This window comes from Sus scrofa, chromosome X (genome assembly GCF_054392235.1).
Source record: "Sus scrofa isolate SSC_HxYL_T2T_F1_AM1 chromosome X, Sscrofa_HxYL_maternal_Yorkshire_Landrace_v2.0, whole genome shotgun sequence".
Lineage (NCBI taxonomy): Eukaryota > Metazoa > Chordata > Mammalia > Artiodactyla > Suidae > Sus > Sus scrofa.
This window is the reverse complement of record NC_139401.1, coordinates 124657082-124682940: the sequence shown is the minus strand read 5'-3', so window position 1 is coordinate 124682940 and position 25859 is coordinate 124657082. Positions and strand designations below refer to the sequence as shown.

At 39.9% G+C, this 25859-nt stretch overlaps 1 protein-coding gene across 37 annotated transcripts in view; it reads left to right on the top strand.

Annotated features, from left to right (window-relative positions):
- The window catches only part of ATP11C (ATPase phospholipid transporting 11C), a 180488-nt gene that overhangs the window by 100795 nt on the left and 53834 nt on the right, over positions 1–25859 (top strand). For 29 of the 37 annotated variants that reach the window (XR_014835874.1, XR_014835870.1, XR_002340698.2 and 26 more), the window contains 10 exons: positions 8155–8283; positions 10315–10418; positions 12693–12743; positions 13964–14028; positions 14382–14463; positions 15718–15868; positions 16451–16648; positions 22517–22678; positions 23001–23152; positions 24531–24602. Coding sequence is in view for 31 of the 37 variants with exons in the window: in XM_085008884.1 (XP_084865010.1) it covers positions 8155–8283; positions 10315–10418; positions 12693–12743; positions 13964–14028; positions 14382–14463; positions 15718–15868; positions 16451–16648; positions 22517–22678; positions 23001–23152; positions 24531–24602 (1166 nt within the window). In the remaining 6 variants the exon portion in view is untranslated. The remainder of the gene's footprint in view (positions 1–8154; positions 8284–10314; positions 10419–12692; positions 12744–13963; positions 14029–14381; positions 14464–15717; positions 15869–16450; positions 16649–22516; positions 22679–23000; positions 23153–24530; positions 24603–25859) is intronic. The other 8 variants (XR_014835873.1, XM_085008905.1, XM_085008906.1 and 5 more) reach the window with 1 other exon arrangement.

Genomic DNA, 25859 nt, shown 5'->3' with positions numbered 1-25859 from the left:
GGATGTGTTTGGCTATTCTGGGTCTTTTGTGCTTCCAAACAAACTTTAAAATATTTTGTTCGAGTTTTGTGAAAACTGCCCTTGGTAATTTGATAGGGATTGCATTGAATCTGTAGATTGCCTTAGGTAGTATAGTCATTTTGGTAATATTAAATAACTTCCAATCCACACGCATGGTACATCTTTCCATCTATTTGTGTCATCTTTGATTTCTTTCATCAGGGTCTTATAGTTTTCAGAGTACAGGTCTTTTGTCTCTTTAGGTAGGTTTATTCTTAAGTATTTTATTCTTTTGGATGCGATGATAAACGGGATTGCTTCCCTAATTTCTTTTTCTGCTCTTTCATTCTTAGTATATAGAAATGCCATCGATTTCTGTGTATTGATTTTGTATCCTGCGACTTTGCCAAATTCGTGGATGAGCTCTAACAGTTTTCTGGTAGAGTCTTTAGGATTCTCTAGGTATAGTATCATGTCATCTGCAAATAGTGATAGTTTTACTTCTTCCTTTCCAATTTGGATTCCTTTTATTTCTTTTACTTCTCTGATTGCTGTGGCGAGGACTTCCAGAACTATGTTGAAGAGTAATGGCAAGAGCGGACATCCTTGTCTTGTTCCTGATCTCAGTGGGAATTCTTTCAGCTTTTCCCCATTGAGAATGATGTTTGCTGTGGGTTTGTCATGTGGCCTTGATGATGTTGAGGTAGGTTCCCATTATGCCCACTTTCTGAAGGGTTTTGGATTTTGTCAAAGGCTTTTTCCGCATCTATTGAGAGGATCATATGGTTTTTATTCTTCAGTTTGTTAATATGGTGTATCCCACTGATGGATTCATGGATATTGAAGACCCCTTGCATCCTTGGGATAAATCCCACTTGATCATGGTGTACAATCCTTTTAGTGTATTGTTGGATGTGGTTTGCTAGTATTTTGTTGAGGATTTTTGCATCGATGTTCATCAGTGAAATTGGCCTGTCGTTTTCTTTTTCTGTGGGAATCTTTGTCTGGTTTTGGTATCAGGGTGATGGTGGCCTCATAGAATGGGTTTGGGAGTATCCCTTCCTCTGCAATTTTTTGAAATAGTTTCAGAAGGAGAGGTGCTAGCTCTTCTCTAAATGTTTGATAGAATTCGCCTGTGAAGCCATCTGGTCCTGGACTTTTGTTTGTTGGAAGTTTTAAAATCACAGTTTCCATTTCAGTTCTTGTGATGGGTCCGTTCATCTTTTCTATTTCATCTTGATTTAGTCTTGGAAGATTGTACTTTTCTAAGAATTTGTCCATTGCTTCTAGGTTTTCCGTTTTATTGGCATATAGTTGCATATAGTAGTCTCTTATGATCCTTTGTATTTCTGTGATGTCTGTTGTTACTTCTTTTTCATTTCTAATTTTATTGATTTGAGTCCTCTCTCTTTTTTTCTTGATAAGTCTGGCTAGGGGTTTATCAATTTTGTGGATCTTTTCAAAGAACCAGCTTTTTGTTTCCTTGATCTTTTCTATGGTTTTCTTTGTTTCTATCTCATTGATTTCTGCTCTGATCTTTATGATTTCTTTCCTTCTACTAACTTTAGGTCTTGTCTGTTCTTCTCTCTCGAGCTGCTTTAGATGTAAAGTTAGGTTGTTTATTTGAGCTTCTTCTTGTTTCCTGAGGTGGGCTTTTATTGCTATAAACTTTCCTCTTAGAATGGCTTTTGCTGCATCCCATAGGTTTTGGAATGTCATATCTTTGTTGTCATCTGCTTCTAGGTATTTTTTAATTTCCTCTTTGATTTCTTCAGTGATGCATTGGTTGTTTAGTAGCATGTTGTTTAGTCTCCACATGTTTGTGTTTTTTGCCGTGTTTTTCTTGTTGTTGATTTCCAGTCATATAGCATTGTGGTCAGAAGATGCTTGATATGATTTCAATTTTCTTAAAGTTACCAAGGTTGGATTTGTAGCCCAGGATGTGTTCAGTCTTAGAGAATGTTTCAGGTGCACTTGACAAAAATGTATACTCTGTTCCTTTGGATGGAATGTCCTATAAATGTCTAGTAAGTCCATCTGATTTAATGCTTCATTCAGGGCCTGTGTTTCCTTATTGATTTTCTGTCTGGATGATCTGTCCATTGCTGTGAGTGGGGTGTTAAAGTCCCCCACTATGATTGTGTTATTGTCGATTTGTCCTTTTAAGGTTGTTAGCAGGTGCCTTACATATTGTGCTGAACCTATGTTGGGTGTGTAGATACTTAAAATTGGTATATCTTCTTCTTGGATTGATCCTTTGGTCATTATGTAATGACCTTCTTTGTCCCTGAAAATATTGTTCATTTTAAAGTGTATTTTGTCTGTTATGAGTATGGCTACTCCAGCTTTCTTTTGATCCCTGTTTGCATGAAATATGTTCTTCCATCCTCTCACTTGCAATTTCTATGTGTTCCTAGAAGTGAAGTGGATCTCTTGAAGACAGCATATATATGGGTCTTGTTTTTGTATCCATTCAGCCAGTCTGTGTCTTTTGGTTGGGGCGTTTAGCCCATTCACATTTAAGGTAATTATTGATAGATATGTTCTTATTGCCATTTTATTAATTACTTTGGATTTGGTTTTACTACTCCTTTTTTCTTTCCTTCTTCTCTTGTTCTTTTCTGCCTAGAGAAGTTCCTTTAGTATTTGGTGTAAGGCTGGTTTAGTGTTGCTGAATTCTCTCAGCTTTTGCTTATCTGTGAAGGTTTTGATTTCTCCTTCAAATCTGAATGAGAGCCTTGCTGGGTAAAGCAATCTTGGTTGGAGGTTTTTTCCTTTCATCACGTTAAGTATATCATGCCACTCCCTTCTGGCCTGCAGAGTTTCTGTTGAAAAATCTGCCGATAACATTATTGGGGTTCCCTTGTATGTTACTTGTTTCTTTTCCCTAGCTGCTTTCAGGATTTTCTCTTTGTCTTTAATTTTGGTCATTTTGATTAGTATGTGTCTTGGGGTGCTCCTCCTTGAGTTTATTTTATATGGTACTCGTTGTGCTTCCTCGATTTGAGTGAGTGGTTCTTTCCCCATGTTAGGGAAGTTTTTGGCTATTATCTCTTGGAATATTTTTTCTGTCTCCTCTCTCTCTTCTCCATCTGGCACCCGTATAATACGGATGTTGGTGCGTTTTACATGGTCCCAGAGTTCTCTGAGACTCTCTTCATTTGTTTTCAATCTTTTTTCTCTTTTCTGTTCTGCATCCGTAATTTCCACTCATCTGTCCTCCACCTCGCTTATTTGTTCTTCTGCCTCCCGTATTCTGCTGTTAGCTGCTTCTAGTGAATTTTTTAATTTCAGTTATTGTCTTTTGCATCTCTTCTTGTTTAAGTTTTATATCTTGTATCTCTTTGGTCAGTGTTTCCTGTAAGTTATCCATCTTTGCCTCCAGTTTATTTCCAATGTCTTGCATCATCTTCAGCATCAACAGTCTAAAGTCTTTTTCCTGGAGGCTGAGAATCTCCTGATCACTTAGCTGTTTTTCTGGGGTTTTTCCTTTCTCCCTCATCTGAGTTATAGTTCTCTGTCTTTTCATGTTTATAGGTTTTTGGTGTGGTGACCTTTTTACAGATAATAGAGTTGTAGCCTCTCTTCCTTCTGATGTCTGCCCCTCTGTGGCTGAAGTCGGTATGGGGGGGGCTTGCTGTAGGCTTCCTGATGGGAGGGGCTGATGCCTGCCCCCTGGTAGGTGGAGGTGATTCTAATCCCTCTGGTGGGTGGGGCTTAGTCTCTGGATGGGATTAGAGGCAACTGTGTGCCTGAGTCTCTTTAGGTAGCCTGTTTCCTGAGGGGTGGGGCTGTGATCCCACCTGGATTGTTGTTTGCCCTGGGGCTTCTCAGCATCTGACTGAAGGGTGGGGCCACCTCCAGAGAAAGGCAAGCTGCTGAATATTCCCAAGAACTTTGCTTTCAATGTCCTTCCCTCACAACAAGACACGTCCACCCCTGTTTTCCCAGGATGTCCTCCAAGAACTGCAGTCAGGTTTGGCAGATTCCCATGGAAGACTTTGCTCTGTCCTGGGACCCAGTGCACGTGAAAGTCTGTGTGCACCTTTTAAGAATGGGGTCTCCGTTTCCCCCAGTCCCGTGGAGCTCCTGTGCATAAGCCCCACTGGCCTTCAATGCCAGATGCTCCGGGGTTCTTTCTCCCCATGCCAGATCCCCGCACGTGGGAGTTTGATGTGTGGCTCAGAACTCTCCCTCCTGTAGGTGAGTCTCTGTGAACCAGTTAGTTTTCAGTCTGTGGAGCTTCCCACCCCAGAGGTGTAGGGTTGTTTATATCGCAAAATCACCCCTCCTACCTCTTGATGTGGCCTCCTCTTTTTCTTCTGGGGTAGGGTATCTTTTTTAAGGTTTCCAGTCCATTTGGGTGAAGGGTGCTCAGCCTTTTGTTGTGAATTTTGTTATTTTTAGGAGAGAAGTTGAGCTCCAGTCCTTCTGTTCCGCCATCTTAATCCCCTGCCTCCCCATTTCTGCCTTTTCCATTTGCCTTTTTTGTGTGTGTGGTTTCCATCTTATGCCCAAATTCCTTATCTACTCATGTATGTTGTTTTCCTTTTCTAGTAAATACTTTAATATCTTAATCATAGCTATTTTTATATACCTGTTTCCTAAATCCAAAATCTAAATTTTTTTTGATAGGTCATTTTTGTCTTGGTTTTGTGTGTCTTATTTTTTTTAATTGAATTTTGAACAGTGTATGCAAAAGAATGCTAGAGACTGAGGTAGATAAACCATATCTGTTCTGAAATGGCAGGCCTCTTGTGTCAGCTCACTGGTGTTGGGGATGAGTCAGTCTAGTCAGGAGTTGGCTGGCTTTGGGTTTTGCTGTAGCTAGTTGCAGTATACCACTGGACTTTTAAATTCCTGAATTACTGGGGTGCCAAAGAGTCTTTCTCAGTGTTCCTATTCCATTCTCTGCTTTCAGCAGGTCCTACATTCCTGCGACACGGTGCATGCCTTTCTCTATGCCCTTTTTCTTCCCCCAGCGGTTGATGCTCTTTCTTGTTATTCTTTGCAAGGCTCCTGGTGGGAACAGTGGTTTCCTGGTTCTCCTATCTCAATATTAGGCAGGTTGTATGTACCTTTGCCTCAGGGTGGAACTTTACTCAACAATCCTCAGCATCCCTTCCCCCAGCCTCCCATGGCAGCTGAACTTTGCCTTTTTTCAGTGCTAGGTCCTCACTGTGAGTGGGTTTCCTTTCCCATCCCCAGTAGCAGATGGCTCTACTTCTCCCTCTCCTCTAGTGGTGGGTACATTTCCCTGAGGCTATGCCAGGGAGGATTTCTTGCCTTTCTCTTAGACGCAGATGCTTTCTGCCTCGTATGAGAGAAGGGGTCCACAGTTCTGGCATGTTTTGTGTCGGATCCTCTGCAGCAGTCCTCCACAACCTGTGCCAGTGAGGAAGGCGCTTTTAGACCTCCTGTCCTCATGCTTTCTCATGAGCACCCAATGGATTCCTAGCGAGAAGAACTGGGCTTATGGTCTCCTCTTTTCTCTCAGCCTTGCAGAGATTCCAAACTGGCACGTTTGCCCCACAAAGCCTTTTACAATTGGTTAAAAATCTAGTTATTTTCTTCTTGGGCATTTTTATGGCAGCAGTCTCTTCCTCTGGTGCTGTCAGTTGTGAAACAGTTTATTCTGTCTCTCCTCAGAGGGACTTTTCACCCTTCAAAATTCAGTTTACTTGCTTGCCCTACAACCTCAGCTCACCGATGAACTGAAAAAATTATGATTCTGTTGATTACGTGGCTGTTTCTAATATTTATGACGAGGGATAGTGATGTTCTCTTGTGGTTTTGTACATACTAAGTGGAAGCGGAACTCTGGAGTTGATTTCCTAACGGAACCGTGTTGTTACCTTTCTTAAAGGCAGTCCTGTCTCCCCATCATCGTCGTGTTGTTCTTCCGGATGAGGCCTAAACTCCTGAGTCTGACCCGTCAAGCCTTTTGTGATCTGGTCCCTGTCCATCTTACCAGCCTTAACTTGCACCCCAGGGGCGCAGACCTTTATACGTCCGAGCAAATTGTAAATGTAGAAGAAATGCTGTCTGTGTGTTTTCTTTATCGGTGCCTGGAAATCATGTTCTGTCCTTTGTTTCCTTCTTCTAAGATGCATTCGTATTTTGTTTGTTATTTTTCTTCTGTGTGCCTAAGCATAGATTGTGGTTTTATGTTAGCAACATGAGTGTTTATGTATGTGAGGAAAGAAAGATCCAAGAAAATAAAATATTACTCACAAATTAGATCCATTACTGATGCTGTTGCTCTTGGCTACTGATTAAGATTGGCAAAGAAAATAAAATTGATCCTGAATAAATCTTTAAGTCCTGATCTTTAACTGCCAAATCATGTAGCAAATGGAAGGCAGACATATCATTTATTCAGCGTTTCACAACCAGTGTGTCCAAGTTGGTGAGCCAGACAGACTCCCTCCTAAAGTGGGTTGTCTTCTATCAGCAGCAGCCTCCTTCCTCCCTTTATCCGGAGGTGCTGTACCAAAGTGCTACTTAACTTTTCTTTCTTTTCTTTTTTTTTTTTTGTCTTTTGTCTTTTTTGTTGTTGTTATTGCTATTTCTTGGGCCGCTCCCGCGGCATATGGAGGTTCCCAGGCTAGGGGTCCAGTCGGAGCTGTAGCCACCAGCCTATGCCAGAGCCAGAGCAACGCGGGATCCGAGCCGTGTCTGCAACCTACACCACAGCTCACAGCAACGCCGGATCGTTAACCCACTGAGCAAGGGCAGGGACCGAACCTGCAACCTCATGGTTCCTAGTCGGATTCGTTAACCACTGCGCCATGATGGGAACTCCCCACCCCCCTTTTTTTTTTTACTTAACTTTTCCTATATGTGCCCTGGCGTAAAAAATTTTGGGATGCACTGGACTGAATAATTTCTTACAGCCTTCAAAAAAAATTTTTATGACTATTCATAAGGTGGAAGTAAAGTTGTTGCAGAGTATTAGTAATAATTATAATCAACAACTATTAATCAAATGGTGAATATGTGCCAGATACTTTGCAAAACACTTTACCTATATCCTCATTTCATACTCAAAGCAATTTGACGAGGTAGTTGCAATCATCAAAGACACTTCACCCAAGGTCATATAGTTAAGTGATAGAGCTAGGACATAAAGTCAAGTTCTAAAGATCTATGTTTTAATCATTATGATTTATTTCCTACATTATTAAATTATACACTAGAAATGGTTCGCAATTTCATCTCTCATGTTTTTCCTCTACTTGAGCTTTGGGTACTTGTTTTTGTTTTGTTTTGTTTTGATCATGATGACATTTATTTATTGTCTTTTTGCCATTTTCTTGGGCCTCTGTCATGGCATATGGAGGTTCCCAGGCTAGGGGTCGAATCAGAGCTGTAGCTGCCAGCCTACGCCAGAGCCACAGCAACGCAGGATCCAAGCTGCGTCTGCAACCTACACCACAGCTCACGGCAACGCCGGATCGTTAACCCACTGGGCAAGGCCAGGGATCGAACCCGCGACCTCATGGTTCCTAGTTGGATTCGCTAACCACTGAGCCACGACGGGAACTCCAGCTTTGGGTACTTGTTGAGTGCAGACAAACTGTTGGAAAATGACCTAATTGAAAAAAAATTTTTTTCGAATGTTGTGGTTAAAACAAATGTCTCTCTAAATAAGTGAGATTTTCTGAGCACCGAAGAAAGAACTGTCACCCCAATAAATAGCTGTTATCACATGCAAGGCAAAGCATTTTGAAATATTTATCCATGATGCCAAGTGATAATATAGCTGCCCAGTGTTAAAGTGCTGAAGTTAAGATGTGTAGATTTTCTTGATTCATTCATGAAGTGATAATGGTCATTCTCTTATCAAACACCAATGCCAGGAAAACATCAGAAAGAAAAGAGTCCCTGGGTGCTGAAATCATTTATTACAGATTAAAATGCAGTACTGAGGTAACCTGAAAGCATTATAACTTCTTGTGACCTTAAAGAGGATTCTGAATGTTGGGTAATATTCTTTCATCCCCTTTCACATGGTATAGGATGCTGAAATGTTCTGACCCCCAGAGAGGGGAGAGGTCTGGTCTCTTGCTACTGTTTTACTTTAGTTTGAGGTATGCTAAATGCTTTGTTTGGAATTAAGCATATTTATATTTATTTGTCTCTCTGTACTAGGTCGGTGATGTAGTAGAAGTACAGGCAGATGAAACCTTTCCCTGTGATCTTATTCTTCTATCATCCTGCACAATCGATGGGACCTGTTATGTGACTACAGCAAGTCTTGATGGGGAATCCAATTGCAAGGTAATGGAGACTAAACTAACCTTTTGCCTGAACATTTTGAGCTCAGGGTAGTTAATCGTAAAATACTCCTTCCCACTGCTCCCTAATCTTTTATCTTATTTTTCCCTATTTCTGTAAGTTTTATATTGGAAGATAGCTTTCATAGAATTGTCTTTGAATTTCTAAGCAAATACTCAACTTTAGGGGGAAAGGGTGGTGTTGGGTGGGGAAATCCACACCCCGTATAATTGGCGCCACATTTTTCACAGCACTGTGTACATTTAATATTGACATTAACCCATTCAGTATTTTATTTAGGCTTCTGAAAATGAGAGTAGTCATAGGCTGAAACTATGTAACTATAAAAATAATTTCACCCTACGGTACTCCAACCTTATAGTTTGATATATTTTTATTTTTATTTTTTTATTTTTTTTATTTTTTTGTCTTTTTGCCATTTCTTGAGCCGCTCCCGCGGCATATGGAGATTCCCAGGCTAGGGGTCAAATCGGAGTTGTAGCCGCCAGCCTATGCCAGAGCCACAGCTACGCGGGATCTGAGCCGCATCCGCGACCCACACCACAGCTCACGGCAACGCCAGATCGTTAACCCACTGAGCAAGGGCAGGGATCGAACCCGCAACCTCATGGTTCCTAGTCAGATTTGTTCACCACTGCGCCACGTCAGGAACTCCCTATTTTTATTTTTAAAGTGATGAATATCTTCTCTTAAATATGTTTATTCCTGGCATATAGAAAATCTAACCTGGAATAGTCTGATTACTTTTTAAAAATACCTTAGGGTGTAGTTTGGCAAATATTTGCTTTATTGCGACTAGGAAGAATTACAAATGTGTTTGGGTAAATTTGTTCAAACTGGAGGATAACTTACTTCCCTGGTACTTTCTGGCACAGTCAGTTCTTGGCTATCATTCAGAGCTCCACAGAGCATGAGGATACATCCTCTATATGCTGTCTTTAAGGACGGGAAATAATGTCCTCGCCTCTTTGTGTATCATCTTTAAAGGCTTTCCTCGTCTGCGGTTGAGTATCAGGACTCAGTATATGCAAAGGGAGCTTGAATGCCTGTTAGATAACTAATTTTGTACTTCAAGAGCATGCTGATGAACCAGGCCCATTTAAACTATTCAAAAACAAAGTTATATTTGAGGGAATGTCAGGATGAAAGTTGAGAATTTACCTGAAGATTCTCTAATAGGGGAAAAAGTTGTTTAGAGGGAAAAAAAACATTCAAGTAGTCTCTTTCTCAGTTAAGTTGATCTGGTCAATCAGCTGAAAGTACATAGGCTTTCAACGTCAGAAGATAGTTTTAAATACAGCTCAGGCAGTTCTCCGAAGACCTTACGACAGCTTTCCCTTCAGCCTAAGTGGTGCAGTCTTTCAGTCTGTGTTAGCCCTTCTTTGATAACTTATAAATGGGTTCGTTGGAGCCTTCCGTAAGTTTTGGGTCAATTAGGTAAGTACATATCATACACTAGTAGACGATTCTAACTGTCTGACCAAAGCAAGACACATCATCTCCCTCCCCCTTACATGGATTGTAGCCACTTGAAGCATTTTCGAAATCATTAATTATGCTATTCGTGTAATGGGGACTATTAGTGATTTTATTCTTTCTGTTGGCAAAATGTTAGCATTCTTATGACCAAAAGAGTTTGTTCAATCCTTACATGTATGTTGACATCACCATATAATATTGTGAGCAAAGTAATAGGTCTGAGTTCTGTAAATAGGAGAAAAAAAATCAATGCATTAAGTTTTTCATGGAGTTAATTATGTGCATGCTGCAAATGGAATTCTTTCTGCTGTCAGTATCAAGAAAAGCTTTTAGTTTTCTCATTATCTTTGAAATCCCCTCTCAGCATAGCAAGAGTTATCTTTCTAATTATTCATAATATATTTTAAGAATAATACCATAAAATGTGCATCAATATTTGTGGTTTTCTGCCAAAGCCTCTTACTAAAAATATGTAGTGTTCCTGAAATCAGGTGGATGTACGATTACTTTTTTTTTTCTTCTGCTTCCACCTAGACACATCATGCAGTACGTGACACCATTGAACTGTGTACAGCCGAATCCATTGATACCCTCAGAGCAGCCATTGAATGTGAACAGCCTCAGCCTGACCTCTACAAGTAAGAATTACCTGGTTTCATTTTACTGCTGTCTGATGGCTTTGCTTCTCTTTGCCACCAGTATTGCAAAGAAACACCCACCATTTACCAGCCTCCTTTCATTTATGTTTTTATGAGCTATTTCTTTCTTTTGGCAGGCAAATGAATCAAATCATCTTTGTTCGCTACCAGCCTAAGATAAATCATTGTGGGCATAGGCATCTTACTTGCGGTTTTTCTTTTATTATTGTTATTTGTAGACATGTCCGTCCATCAGATATTAAGACTATGTCATCCTGTAAGGGTGATCTGTCAGACTCATGCATTTGCCCAGAGTTAATTAAAACCAAAAAAAAAAAAACCCCACTTTATGTATCATCCAGCATTAAAGAGAGGAGGAGATGCAGGGCTATGCTATTTGTAGGCCCTCTGTCCTTTTTTATGAGGATCATGATGAACTGAGTGTTGCATATAGGCTATTTCTTGTCTACAGTAAACAATTACCTTGAGGGAGCACTGGGATTGTGTGATTTCCTCTATTTTGCAATTCTTAGGCTTTCTGGAGTGGATTTGCTGTTTTCACAGTCATTGTGGGCTGTCAAAAATTTGTTATTTAATTTTAGGACTAGTTAGTTTGGTTGATTAGAACATGATGTTAATGAGGGTAGAATAATAGGTTTTATCCCCAAGTGGGTCAATTAATTATATTCTGTACCAGTGTTATGGATGGCATCCATTACCCATGCCAGCCATCTTGTTAATGAACGCTGTTGGTCATAAGGGGGGACCAAATGGTTGGATGTGGCTTACAAGAATGCCTGGCAGAAGAAAAACAAAGTATTCATCCTACTAGCAGAATAATACCCTCCCTCCTTCCTATCATTCCTTTGTTCCTCTTTCCTTTCTTCTATATATACCTTGATAATAGGAACTTAGGATCACAAAGGAAAATAGCTGTTCCCTGCCTTCAGTGAACTCAGTTTGCAAAGGGGATAAGACAGTAAAGATAGGCTTATAGTATGGTGAGATAATAAAGGTGAGTAAAAGGCCCTTGGAATCACAGAAAAGGGAGTGACTGATTTTGCCTGAGTTAGAGAATAATGTACATCCTTGCATATTTTTAGGGTAACTCCTAAATTTTTCAGTTACCTTAAATAGGAAGGCATTTTTTTTAGAGAAGGAAGGTTATTCCTAATTTCTCTAGACTAGAGTGAGTATGACTTCAGAATATCTTGTACTTCCACCACCCTAGTGGTCACTTAGGTTGTAATTGCCTGATTTCTAGTCCGTTTGGGGACAAGGAACACATTTTTTTTGCTTGTTAGTGTATCCCCAATACCTAGCATAGCATTGGTACAATTAATACATGATGAATGAATGAGCAGACCTTCATATTTTATGTATATAGTAATAATAGTTCAATTTCTGTGAAAAAATTCTAATGTAAATTGTAAAATGCACATGACATCCTTGTTAAGGGTGGTTTAGAACTTTGTACCCTGTTTCTCAGAAGTGCAGATGACCATGTGCAAAGCCATGTATCTCATCACTTGAAATCAGTATTAAGATCAGCTGCAAGGGAGTTCCCACTGTGGCACAGTGGGTTAAGGATCCCACATTGTCTCTGCAGTGGCTTGGGTCGCTGCAGAGGTATTGGTTCTATCACTGGCCCAGGAACTTTCATATGCTGCTGCAAAACACAGTTTGGAAATTTCCACAATGGTAATCAGGTGTTCCCTCACACTAATGCCATGGTCCTCACAGGGTGATCCTGGGTCAGTAGCGTCAGCATCACCTGGGAGCTTGTGGGAAATGCAGGTTCTTACCAGAACCGAAGCTTGAGGATGGGGCCCAGAAATCTGTGGTTTAATACACCCTCCAGAAATTCTAATTATGCTCACATGAAAGAACTATTGAACTAATGGTTTTGAAAAGTTATATTTTAGCACCATAAACCTTTCTTCACATGAATGTAAAATAGAAGCCAGTTTTTTATATAAAGTATGAATGAGAAGGGTGTTGTGTGCATGCACGGTGCCACATAGATCTTGAAAATCAATTGAGAGTCTTAGTTTACATTCTTATAATCCATAGTATTTTTTAAATAAGATGAAAATGTTACATACCATATTGGTTCAACATAACTCTTTTTAAAAAGAAATATAATAGGCTTTCATAGTTCATTCAGTCTTATCCCTTTTTGCATTATTTGTGTTTTGATTCATCCCCATATTTGGGGTATCTAGATATTATCAGGATATGGAAGACACATGTGCTATTATGTTCTTTTTGCAGGTTTGTTGGCCGAATCAATATCTATAGTAATAGTCTTGAAGCTGTTGCCAGGTTAGTTTTCCCTTTAATCTGTCCTTTTGGGGAAAGGAATATTTCTCTTTTAAGCCTATTAAAATAGTTAAATACTTTCCTTTATAGAAAGGGGTGTACGGGTGAATAAAGCTGGAGTTGGAGTGACTTAAGTAGCTAACCTTGTCATTGGTAGGGTTGTGCTGGCAGTGACTGAGCACAGTGTCCTGGGAGGGGTGGTGGTGTTTGAAGTGATACTGAGGTTTTCTAATATTGTAGAGCTCCAGGCATTTTGGCTGATAATTCTCAAATATGTCCTAAGCACTGTGTTTATTGTCCTTGGCTGTGCAGTGCCTAACAATATTAGAAATGTACCTAAAGAACCATGTTTTGGAGTTCCCGTCGTGGCGCAGTGGTGAACGAATCCAACTAGGAACCATGAGGTTTCGGGTTCGATCCCTGGCCTTGCTCAGTGGGTTAACGATCCGGCGTTGCCGTGAGCTGCGGTGTAGGTTGAAGACACGGCTTGGATCCTGCGTTGCTGTGGTTCTGGTGTAGGCTGGCAGCTACAGCTCCGATTAGACCCCTAGCCTGGGAATCTCCATATGCCGCAGGAGCGGCCCAAGAAATGGCAAAAAGGCAAAAAAAAAAAAAAAAAAAAAAAAAAAAAAAATCGGTGTTTTAAGGGAGAGTAATTTAGGGACTAGGCCATAGATAAAATACTGGGAGAATTAGCTGCTCTCAAGTAAAATGAAAGGCTTAATCGTTTAAATGAAACAACTCAGATAAAAAGGGATGTTTTCTTCCCTCTTCCATCATCCAGTTAATTCTCTCAACTTTTCCTCTTGGTCTTTATAGCCAATACTCAAAAGGAACTTAAACACTGGGTACCCAAAGATCCCTTAATGTGTACTTTCCCAGTTTTTTACTGTCATCCCTTCTTTCTCTTTCTTGCTGTCTGCTGCTCTGTCCTGTTCTTGTCTTGCTGTCTATGACTCATAATCCTTTTATCTCTGTGCATCTCTTTACCTCTCTGTGTTGCTGGCTGCTCCGGTACTGTGTGTACTTCCATCTGTGCTGTACCCTCAAGTAACTTCAGAGGGAAGGCTCTTTCAGCTCGTCCTGTGTTAGTAAGCATATAAGTAGACAGATACATTCTGAACCTTTTGGAGATAGATGTGTGTGAGGGCAGAATATGTCCCCAAAGTTGATGGTATTATTTGTTGGGCTGTTTGGATAAGTTGTGTTCATTTTTTATTTAGGTCTTTGGGACCTGAAAATCTCTTGTTGAAAGGAGCTACGCTAAAAAATACCAAGAAGATATATGGTGACCACTTTTTAAGATATACTTATTAAAAATATGCGTTTTAAAGCCTGTTTTAAATTCTGCAGTTGAAAATTGAACATGGCATTTAATTGCCATTTAATCTATTTTTAGGTGTTGGGAATTTGTAAGATAGTAAAATAACTCGTAGTATGACAAATAAACTGTGCAGAACTAAAATTACACTATGGGGGGGGGAGAAAGAAAATTACACCATAAATGATATATCAGGTGGTGAATAGAAGAGAGTTTAGAACTTCTGCTTTTATAGACTGAAAAGATTGGTAAATCCAACTGAGTGGGTAGTTGATTGGCCATCTCATTTGTAACCTAGTTTTCACTGTGTTATTCCTTAGGAGTTGCTGTTTACACTGGAATGGAAACCAAAATGGCATTGAACTACCAAGGGAAATCTCAGAAACGTTCTGCTGTTGAAAAGTTAGTGTGCACCACAATTTCTTTAGTTGTTATTGAACTGAAATTGTTACTTCTCGGTATTTCCAAATAACAACCAACCACAAGAAAAAACAATACCAATTGTAATAATGCCACCGTTTTGAGCACTTTTTATGTTCCAGAAACTGCTCAGAGATTCGTATGTCTTACTGGTTTAATTCTCTGAGAGACTCGAGTGATTCCTGTTAGCCTGTCCACTTTACAGATAAATCGTCGTAGAGATGATAAGTGATCTACCTAAGCTCACTTAGCTACTCAAGGGCAGAGTTTAATTGAAATATAAATTTCTGGAGTTCCCATCGTGGCGCAGTGGTTAACAAATCTGACTAGGAACCATGAAGTTGCGGGTTTGATCCCTAGCCTCGCTCAGTGGGTTAAGGATCCAGCGTTGCCATGAGCTGTGGTGTAGGTCACAGATGCGGCTTGAATCCCGTGTGGCTGTGGCTGTGGTGTAGGCTGGTGGCTACAGCTCTAATTAGACCCCTAGCCTGGGAACCTCCATATGCCACGGGAGTGGCCCTAGAAAAGGCAAAAAAAAAGACAAAAAAAAAAAGAAAGAAATGAAAATTTTTCTCTTCTGCTGCTGGATAATAGTTTGGGGTCCTCTAGTTACTATATGTAAAGAGGTACAACACAGATAATAGTCTCCTGGCAAATATTGAAGGGGTACCTGACATGCCTTCAGCCAAGGTGCCACTGGCATGGACCTCACTCACCCTACTGTTGGCCGGGGTAGGCAGTATATCAGTGACACCTCTCTGTAGCTCTGCTTTCAAAGTCGAAGAATCGACATTAAGCTTCAAGAGTTCACATTTGCTCTTTTACCCTCTATTCTAAACTTTTAGGACTCAGGGAAATGGAAACAGTCTGCTCCTTCTATAAGGGTTTATGGGGGGGGGGGGGTGCGCACGCACACGCGCGCATGCACGCCTGCACTGTCATTTTATAGGATCTTTTCTAAAGGTGTGTTAAACTAGTCAGCCAAAAATAAAATAAAATAAACCAGTTAGCCATTGCACTTTCGGGAGCATTGGTGACCAACAAACTGGTCAGATGGTCAGGGCTGGCTTTTCTGTTTTACAACTCAAGAGTAACATTTCAGCAATGATAACTGAGGTTCATCCATTCAGGTTTGTGCTATGGTTACACATCGCACACAGGAGAAGCTTTAATTATACCTGGTTGATATCTTAAGTAATTAGATGTTTTTTAAATCTATAATATCTTATTTTTCAGATCCATTAATGCCTTCCTGATTGTGTATTTATTTATCTTACTGACCAAAGCTGCAGTATGCACTACTCTAAAATATGTTTGGCAAAGCACCCCATATAATGATGAACCTTGGTATAATCAAAAGACTCAGAAAGAGCGGGAAACTTTAAAGGTAATTTATTTTTTGTTAAAAATTTTAACTAGCACATCGTGACAGAGCACCTTTTATTGAAATGCTGCTCGGATAATACTGTCTTTCGATTTGGGTTTTGTCTTGGTTGTATGGTAGCCCTAAGCCATTAACTGTTTAAGACGTGTTAGAGTTTTTGTTTTTGTTTCTAACCCTAAGCATCTATCTTTGTTTTTTAACTCTTTGGTTAAGAGTTTTAAGCAATTGGCCAAGGTCTGGCATGTTATTTATTATATTATGGGCTTTTCATATGTTAAGGAACATAATGTATACCTACATAAACACTTTGATCCTACATTCATATCTGGGGGTGGGAGGAGCAAAGAAATTAAGGAAGTGAAAAATGTTAAGTCAAGGTGCATATACTGAAGAATAGTGACAGAATTCAGAGTGTTTTAAATGTTGATTTCACATACTGTGATACTCATTTTGACCAATGATATAATGTCATTGGAAAGTTTCCTTTTTATGATAAGAGCAGTTCTTTAAGCTTTGAAGTTAAAAGATAAAATGTTTAGATGGAAGTTAACATTTAATTAGCATGAACTATTTCTTTTGTTTTAGGTTTTGAAAATGTTCACCGACTTCCTGTCATTTATGGTTCTATTCAACTTTATCATTCCTGTGTCCATGTATGTCACAGTAGAAATGCAAAAATTCTTGGGCTCCTTCTTCATTTCATGGGACAAGGACTTTTATGATGAAGAAATTAATGAAGGAGCCCTGGTTAACACATCAGACCTTAATGAAGAACTTGGTCAGGTTAGAACTTATTTTTACTTAAAATAAGTTGACATTGAAAATACCTTTTCTTATAGTCTGAACTACCAACACATGTGACCATTTCACATTTGGAAATGTGATTCAACAAAAATTCCTTTATGCCGGCATGTAATGAAGTCAAGCAAAGTTGTTAGAGTTGTAGCATCAGTTATTTTGCTGACATTTTTGAGAAGGACCTCGATTTCTGTATTAAAATTTGAATGTTACGGAAATTCATTTTAAAACTCACCTGGTGGTGGTATTGCTTTGGAAAAGGTAGTCTTTATCACCATTTATAATCATTTAGGGATAGAATATGAGGTAGTGTAAGTAAAGCTATTTTATAAATGCATTTTGTTCCATAAACAAAATTGACCAAAGTTGTCTTATTGACATTTTCTTGGTACATTTCTGATCAGATGAAATATACACGTAGAAAGCAGAGTTGTTTGTTCCAGTGCAAGGATTTAAATGAAGGGAAACTGTGAGGGCATGCACTCCTCTAAATGCTTTTTGCTTCACATACCAATGTAGTTCAGGCTTTGACCTCAACTGCTAACCCAGGTGCATTTGTTTTCAAGTGCAATGCCATCTAGCTGTAATTCTTTAAATAATGATTTCTTTTTTTTTTTTCCTTTTTTTTTTCTTTTCTTTTTTTTTTTAATTTTTTTAGGGCCACACCTGCGACATATGGAGGTTCCCGGGCTAGGGGTCTAACCGGAGCTGTTGCTGCCAGCCTACACCACAGCCACGCCAGATCTGAGCCGCGTCTGTGACCTACACCGCAGCTCACAGCAATGCCAGAGCCTTAAGCCACTGAGCAAGGCCAGGGATCGAACCTGCAATCTCATGGTTCCTAGTCGGATTTGTTTCCGTTGCGCCAAGACGGGAACTCCTAAATGATGATTTCTTAAGTGCTTTTATTACCAGTATTGAGAAAGTTTTTCCTTTTGTCCGAATTTACTGTTTATCATGTAATGATCTTTGTAAGCTGAGGGGATTTTTTTGGCTTGCATTTAATTCTCTTGATATTTAGAATGTCAAGGCTGTGGAAATGTCATTTCTGTGACTGGGGGATGCAGATTTCATTTAATGGAACTGTGTGACTGGAACAGGGCTTCACACTCATTTTGAATGGTGCCGATTTATATATACTTCAAAATTCTCTTTCTTATTTCAGTCCCCACCTCCTGCTCTCTATTTCTGTTCTTTACACAGCTTTGCCTGGGTCAGAGTCTCCTCTGGACAACTATGGCCACAAGGGTGGAAGGACTCTCCAGTTAGCATTTTATTAAGATCTGACTCTAGGACTCCAGAATCCCACAGAGACACTGAGTCACTAAAGGACAGAATAAGAAATGGATGAACGAATGCTTTTCCCTTGAGAGTGTTCCCAGAAGTTTCTTTTGTAGGTGACTTCAGCTGCCACAGCTGACCTCAGCCTTTTTAAACCAGAAGTTTTCATCCAGGGACAAAGCTGTCTAGGTAGAACTACTCTAGTCCCAGTAAAAGGCATTAACCTGCACCATTTTTTTTCACACACAAAAAATTGAGTTATAGCCACCTCTGGTGAACTTTTTCCCAATAGCTGATTTAGTTGAGCAGGTCTGCCTGTTCTAGATCAATTGCCTGGCTGTATGGATTTACCTAACCAAGGATGAAAATGGCTAGCCCCAGGCTACTGTAGATAGAACAGCCACCATTCCACATGTGGCACCTAATTCTTAGCCAAGACAGTCCAGGATATCCAGGCCAGATCTCCACCTCAGGAGATCCCATACTTACCTATGGGAACATAGTCTTGGCCCTATCATCTAGACTGTTTTTTCACACTGCAGAAAGTAAAGTAGAGCTTTGGGTAATGATCTGCTAAATTTGATCAGTGAGAAGAAATTGCAAGAGTTCCCGCTGTGGCAAAGTGGGTTAAGGATCCAGCATTGCTACATCTGTGGCTCAGGTTCCATCCCTTGCCTGGGAACTTTTATATGCCATGGGTAAAGAGCCCCCCCCCAAAAAAAAGAAAGAAAAACTATAGTTTTAATTTCAGCCACCACTTTTCCCCCACCAAAACCTGCTTTTCTGGGTGTGATTGCCATCAAATCACTAAGATAATAGACCACCACTTTAATTTATACGGTGTAAAAACAACTTGCCATCATGATCAATTTATATGTGTAGAAACTACCTGAATGAAAATGCAAAGAAAGTCTTGAAGTGGTTTCTTAGGCCATTTAGCATTCAGTGGACCAGTACACACAAAATTAAGTATAACCAGTTTTCTCCTTAATGAGTCATAATTTAAGATCTGTAGGGCTTTTATTTTACCTAAAATCAGTCAGTGTAATTAGTTCCCATCACTACCATCAAAAACACTTGCTTAACCTCTTTCAAAGTGATCCACATTGGTATTAAATAAAAAATAGGAAGATATGTTTAGGACACTGTTTATGTTTGACTTGAAAACAAAAAGAAGTAGACTGCTCAACTCAGTTGGGAAAAAATGGGCTCTTTTATGATCAGACATTTATCCTTTGGACAACCAAATGGTTTCAACCCATCCTGAAAAAATTGTGGGGATAGCCTCCTCTTTCATGTCCCCTCCCAGTCTTGTAGCTATGCCCATGGTGTGTCTGAGTATATACTCTGATTCCAGTAATTCAGTCCAGTGATTATGTATTGTATCTTCTGTGTTATCTTAAGATATGTTCTTGGTACTGAGGTTACTCTTACACCCAGCAATGGCAATCAACACCTATATAACACTTTATAGTTTACAAACATATTCAGTAATCTTTATAGCTGTGTACAGTAGATTTGATTAAGTCTAATATTTAAAGTTCAGAGAGATGAAGAGATTTTTCCAAGGTCACAAAGTTAGTAGGTGGTAGAGCCATGACTCCAGTCCAGAGGCTTCATTAGGTTAGACTACTTGAAATTTTTCGACCAATTATTTTTTTTTATGGACTCACCCATGGCATAGGGAAGTTCCCAGACCAGGGGTTGAATCTAAGCCACAGCTGCGGCAACGCCTGATCCTTTTAACCCACTGCACTGGGCTGGGGATCAAACCCTCACCTCGGCAGCAACCCCAGCCGCTGCAATTAGATCCATAACCTACTGCACCATGGCGGGAACTCCACTGACCAATTTTTTTTTTTTTTTTTTTTTTGTCTTTTTTTTTTTTGTTGTTGTTGTTGCTATTTCTTTGGGCCGCTCCAGCGGCATATGGAGGTTCCCAGGCTAGGGGTTGAATCGGAGCTGTAGCCACCGGCCTACGCCAGAGCCACAGCAACGCGGGATCCGAGCCGCGTCTGCAACCTACACCACAGCTCACAGCAACGCCGGATGGTTAACCCACTGAGCAAGGGCAGGGACCGAACCCGCAACCTCATGGTTCCTCGTCGGATTCGTTAACCACTGCGCCACGACGGGAACTCCACCACTGACCAATTTTTATCGTAAAGGTGATTTCATGTGTTCAACCTCTATCTTAGGTTTCTTTCTACCAGCTGTCTCACTTGAGACTTTCTGTCTACATGAAGTGATGGCTTTGAGCTTCCTGGTAGAGAGGAGCCTTTCTAGCAACCTGGCTCAACTCTAACACTAAAGAGAAAGAGGCTATTGAGAGAGGCAAGCAGTACCCTCTCACTCATCAGCCCTCTCTCTCCTATAAATATGAGAATACTTTTTTAATAATAGCCAATCCTCTCCTCCCCTTTTCCTGAGTATACGGCATGTATTAGATCAGTGGTTCTCAGAGTGTGATCTCACAACCAGCAGCATCGGCATTACCTGGGAACTTACTAGAGATGCACATCATCCAGCTCCACCCCAGAGCTGCTGAGTCAGAAACTCTGGGGATAGAGCCCAGCAATCTGACTTTTAGCAGGCACCCTCCAAATGAGTGTGATGCAGACTGCAGTTTGATAATTGTAGTTTGTTGGTCTATACCTGAGAACACAGATCCATACTACACAAATGGTTATACATAGGCAACCAATTGCCCTTTATATTTTTAAAACAATTGCCTCAGTCACCTGTAAATGGGTTAATGCTTATCCAAGTGCAGAAAGTGAAACAACCCAGGACAGCCTTCAGGGGAAAGTGAAGGTTAGTAATTTTTATCAGAAAAAAAGGCCCAAAGAATTTCATTTTAACTGGAAAAAATCTAGATGATACAGGAATAATACCACTTGGATTAATTTAAAGAGAGAATTCAAACTTGGCTGGTTCACAGGAAAAAAAAAAAAAAAGAAGATTGGAATGCTATATTTGTGCCAGTACTGCTACTGTGAAAAGCTTTGAAAAATAATTAGAAAGCAACTACTGCTACAGTTCATCTCTTTCTCCCTTACATAATAAAAACCTTAATCTTGTACTTATGCTTGTTCCTGTCAGCCCATAATTTTAACAATTTAAGCATAAATTGCCAAAAAGGAGGGTGAAATTGTGGGTTTCTGAAAGTCTGATGTTATAAATAGAAGAGATAAAAACTGAGATAAAATGGAAATGCTCAAAATGACTTATTTTACATGGAAAATTTATTTCATAGCCTACTTTTTTCCATTATTTATGAAATTATACATTAAACTATCACTATAAACTTGCTTTTTTTAATTTGGAGACTTTTTTGAGGAGTATCTGAAAATATTCATAGTATGTAGAAAGAAATTCCATTTATGTTTTTGATCATTGTTAACTTACTGTGCCTCATAATTAACTGTTAATATTACTACTTCCCATGTCCATCGATATTCTGTAACTCTTATGTACATTATATGACACAATGCATTTTACTTTGATCCAGTATATTCATAGAAAATTTTACTTCTCCAGAAAAATTTTTGTTACATCTCAGTTAATTTAAGTTCCTATCTAATATATTTGTGTGTGTGTCTGTCAGGAGGGCAGGGGCGAGGAATAAGTGATTAGCAAATTGTTTCTCACCTAGAAAATTGACTTTTCTTACGTTAACTTCTTTATATCAAAACAGGTGAGTGTTAAATGAAGGGGTCTTAGTTTGATAAAATAGCCACATTTTTTCTTCTTGTCAGTCTTCTACCTTTGAGGTCATCTACCTTAGACATGTAATACTGTTCCAGTATCTTTAAAAATACTTGTTCATTTCTGGAGTTCCCGTCGTGGCGCAGTGGTTAACGAATCCGACTAGGAACCATGAGGTTGCGGGTTCGGTCCCTGCCCTTGCTCAGTGGGTTAACGATCCGGCGTTGCCGTGAGCTGTGGTGTAGGTCGCAGACGCGGCTCGGATCATGCGTTGCTGTGCCTCTGGCGTAGGCCGGTGGCTACAGCTCCGATTCAACCCCTAGCCTGGGAACCTCCATATGCCGCGGGAGCGGCCCAAGAAATAGCAACAACAACAACAACAAAAAGACAAAAGACAAAAAAATAAAAAAATAAAAATACTTGTTCATTTCTGATTCATTTGATAATATTACTTGTTTGTTTGTTTGTTTTTTGTCTTTTTGGGGGCCACACCTGTAGCATATGGAGGTTCCCAGGCTAGGGGTCGAATCGGAGCTATAGCCGCCAGCCTACACCACAGCCACAGCAACACCAGATGTGAGCCGTGTCTACGTCCTACACCACAACTCGTGGCAACGCTGGATCCTTCACCCACTGAGCGAGGCCAGGGATCGAACCGGCAACCTCATGGTTCCTAGTTGGATTCGTTTCCACTGCACCACAGTGGGAACTCCTGATATTATTACTTGTGTGATTACCTGGCATTTGACAAGTTCTTTAGAAAAGATGATTTCAGTGGATATGAAAATATCCCTGCCTTATAACCAACTAAAAATTAATCACACTGAAGAAAGTAAGAATGCATGTTTCTGTTCTTGTTTTCAGGTGGATTATGTATTTACAGATAAAACCGGAACACTCACTGAAAACAGCATGGAATTCATTGAATGCTGCATAGATGGGCATAAGTATAAAGGTGTAACTCAGGAGGCTGATGGACTTTCTCAAACTGATGGACCCTTACCGTATTTTGACAAAGCAGATAAGGTGGCATTTTCTGTGTTACCATTTTACCTTGAGAAGTCAATTTATATAGGCATATGTTAAGGTAGTAGAAACGAAGACCTTGAGCTCGTGACGTGGCCTGTTGAATAACCCTAGGATATGTTAGCTGAGAACCAGGCATGTGGTTAGGTACTAGGAGAGATATATAGCTCATTTGAGTATTAAGAATTTGTAAATTTCTGCTGTGCAGTTTGCTGGAGGTTATAACATTCTATCACATTAATAACTTTTCTCTGTTCATTGACTAGTTATGAAGTGATTAAAGTGAAAATAATATAGTCATTTTTCTGTTACTGTTCAACAGAATCGAGAAGAGCTCTTTCTGCGTGCCTTGTGTTTATGTCATACTGTGGAAATTAAAACAAATGATGCTGTTGATGGAGCTACTGAATCAGCCGAATTAACCTATATGTCCTCTTCACCAGATGAAATAGCTTTGGTCAAGGGAGCTAAAAAGTAAGGACATATGTTAGAAGGATAATTTCAAAAGATACAGTGGTGTGCCTATAGTTAATATGGTATTTTTCACTTCAGAATTTAAGAAAGTGGATCTCATGTTGTGTTCTTACCAGAAACAATAAAAAAAAAAAGGGACACAAAGAAACTAAAAAATACCAGAATATGTCTCTTACCTTGACTGTGGTAATGGTATCACAGACATATGCATGTGTCCAAACTCATCATAGTGAACAAATTTGCAGTTCTCTATCAGTTAGACCTCAATAATACCGGGGGTTTTTATGGTTGTTGTTGTTTGTTTGTTTTTATGGGTGCACCCACAGCATAAGTTCCCAGGCCAGGGATTGAATCCAAGCCTCACTTGCAGCCTACGCCACAGCTGCAGCAACACCATATCTTTAACCCACTGTGCTACAGCAGGAACTCCAATAAGGCTTTTTTAAAACCCAGAAATAGGAGTTCCTGTTGTGCCTCAATGGTAACGAACCCAACTAGTATATCCATGACGTTACGGGTTTGATCCCTGGCCTCCCTCAGTAGGTTAAGGAACCGAGCTGTGCTGTAGATGGCAGATGTGCCTCAGTTCTGGTATTGCCGTGTCTGTGGCATAGGCTGGCAGCTGCAGCTCCAATTATACGCCTAGCCTGAGAGCTTCCATGTGCCATGGGTACAGTCCTAAAAAAAAAGTAGAATAAAACCCAGAAATAAGTTGCAGAAAAATACATTAGCATTTTTCAAGAATAAAAGAAGTTAAACCTTTCTTTCACTTCTCCTGAGAAAGAGAAATCACAAAAGGATAGGAATTATTTTTTTTCTCTATTTTCTTCAATAACCTTATCTTGTAAGTGTCCTTATTCTTTATAAGGAGCCAAACTACCTTATCCAAAAGTTTGAAAAAATTCCCAGACCTGACCAATTAATACCAAAGAGAAACTAGAAATGCATAGATGTAACTTGCATTACTATATTCGTATTCCAGCCAGAAATCCAGATGTTTGTATTAAGTTTTGGAAATCATGTAACAGTGGCCACTTTTTGTGTAATACACGTCATTTCTGAAGTGCTCCCAGCAATTTTGATATCATTTGGTAACTGAAAGTCCTGTTTTATCCTTGAGGCCCAGGATGATTTAGTGGCTAAAAGGTCACCCCATGTGTTAGCCACAGAATTGACATTACAAATTGCCTCTTTCTTGGTTACAAATTTGTCCCTGGGCATTGACTTGCTCTGTGCCATCATCTCAGCAAGTAAAAGAAAGTTATAGATTGAGATTTTATGAAAGAGAAGAAAATGATAAGTATAAATAACCCCAATGCAAGGGAAAATTAATCATTCTTTAGAGATACACAAAGGTCTTTTTTATTGTTGTTGACAGGTATGGGTTCACATTTGTAGGAATTCGGAATGGCCATATGAGAGTAGAAAACCAAAGAAAAGAAATAGAAGAGTAAGTAGCACTGTGTGTTTGATGTTTGTCACTTCCTTAACATCACAGTCAACCTTGGATGGATTTAGGAACGACATCAAAGGAAACTGTTTACATCTCTAACTGTGGGACTCGGTCTCCCAGTTCAGAGTTTTATGTAAATGTAGTTAGAGTAGAATGGCAGAAACTAGCATTTGAGGTATAAATGATTCCAATTTTGTTCACATACAGGTCCAGTAGCCTCAGAGTCTGCCTGGACCTTTTTTTTGAATTTTAGATGCCATTTCAGGTCTCCAACGCATGTTGCAAGAAAAATCAGTGAACATGCATGAATCCTGCTGACCAGAACCCAGCCAATCATTTTGGGCTTGCAGACCCGGCCAGTCAGGTCAGCTTTAGTGGCAGAAGCCTTCTCTTGTTCTAGATGCTTAGGTGTGAGCCTCAGGCCAGAACTCTGATGCAGCAGTTTTGCTGCAGAAACCCCAACAAACAAAGCTACCTTGGTCTAGTAACAGATTTTAATTAGGCTCTGTGATTAATTTGAATTCCCTCATCTGAACTTGAAAGGTAATTATCTTCTCTGACTTCCGTTCTGACCCCTAGCATCTCCTGAGACCCATGTCAAAACCCTATAACATTTGTAAATGTGCTTAGGGAATTTGCCCTTCTGGGAAGGCATGGTCAAAAGCCAGAGAAAGGCTCTTTGGCCCGATTGCCAAGGCCAAGAGTCATTGTCAAAGTCCAGATAGAGCCGGTTCACAACAGTGCCCCCATCTGGTCAGCAACAAATACTGATACTACATGTCAATGTCTTATACACACACATCCTAAAAACCAGTGACCTGCTCGTTTCCATCAAAGATAGTCACTGTAATAAAATTTTTTTGGTCAAATACTTGTATCCAAGTTATTTATTTTCAAGAAAGCATTTCCTCACACTTTTTCTAGTAACTCTTATGTTTCTTCATCCCATCATCTGATGAATAGTTCAGCCATTCACATATAAATCTGATCATGTCATTCTACCCTTTATACCTTTCAGTGGATTTCTTTTGCCCTTAGAATAAAATCCAAAAACTCTGAAATGTTCTCAGGTCCCAGTCCCTGCGTGCCTCTCCTGCTACTTCCCTGTCAACTAGATTTCAAGCCTTACGTGAACTGCTTTAAGTGCCCCCATGGGCCATGTGCTCTCATGTTGGTGCTTTTGCACAGGTGCTTCTCTGTTCTCAGAATGCCATGATACCGTTTCTTCATCACAGCACTCCTGGAAAACACAGC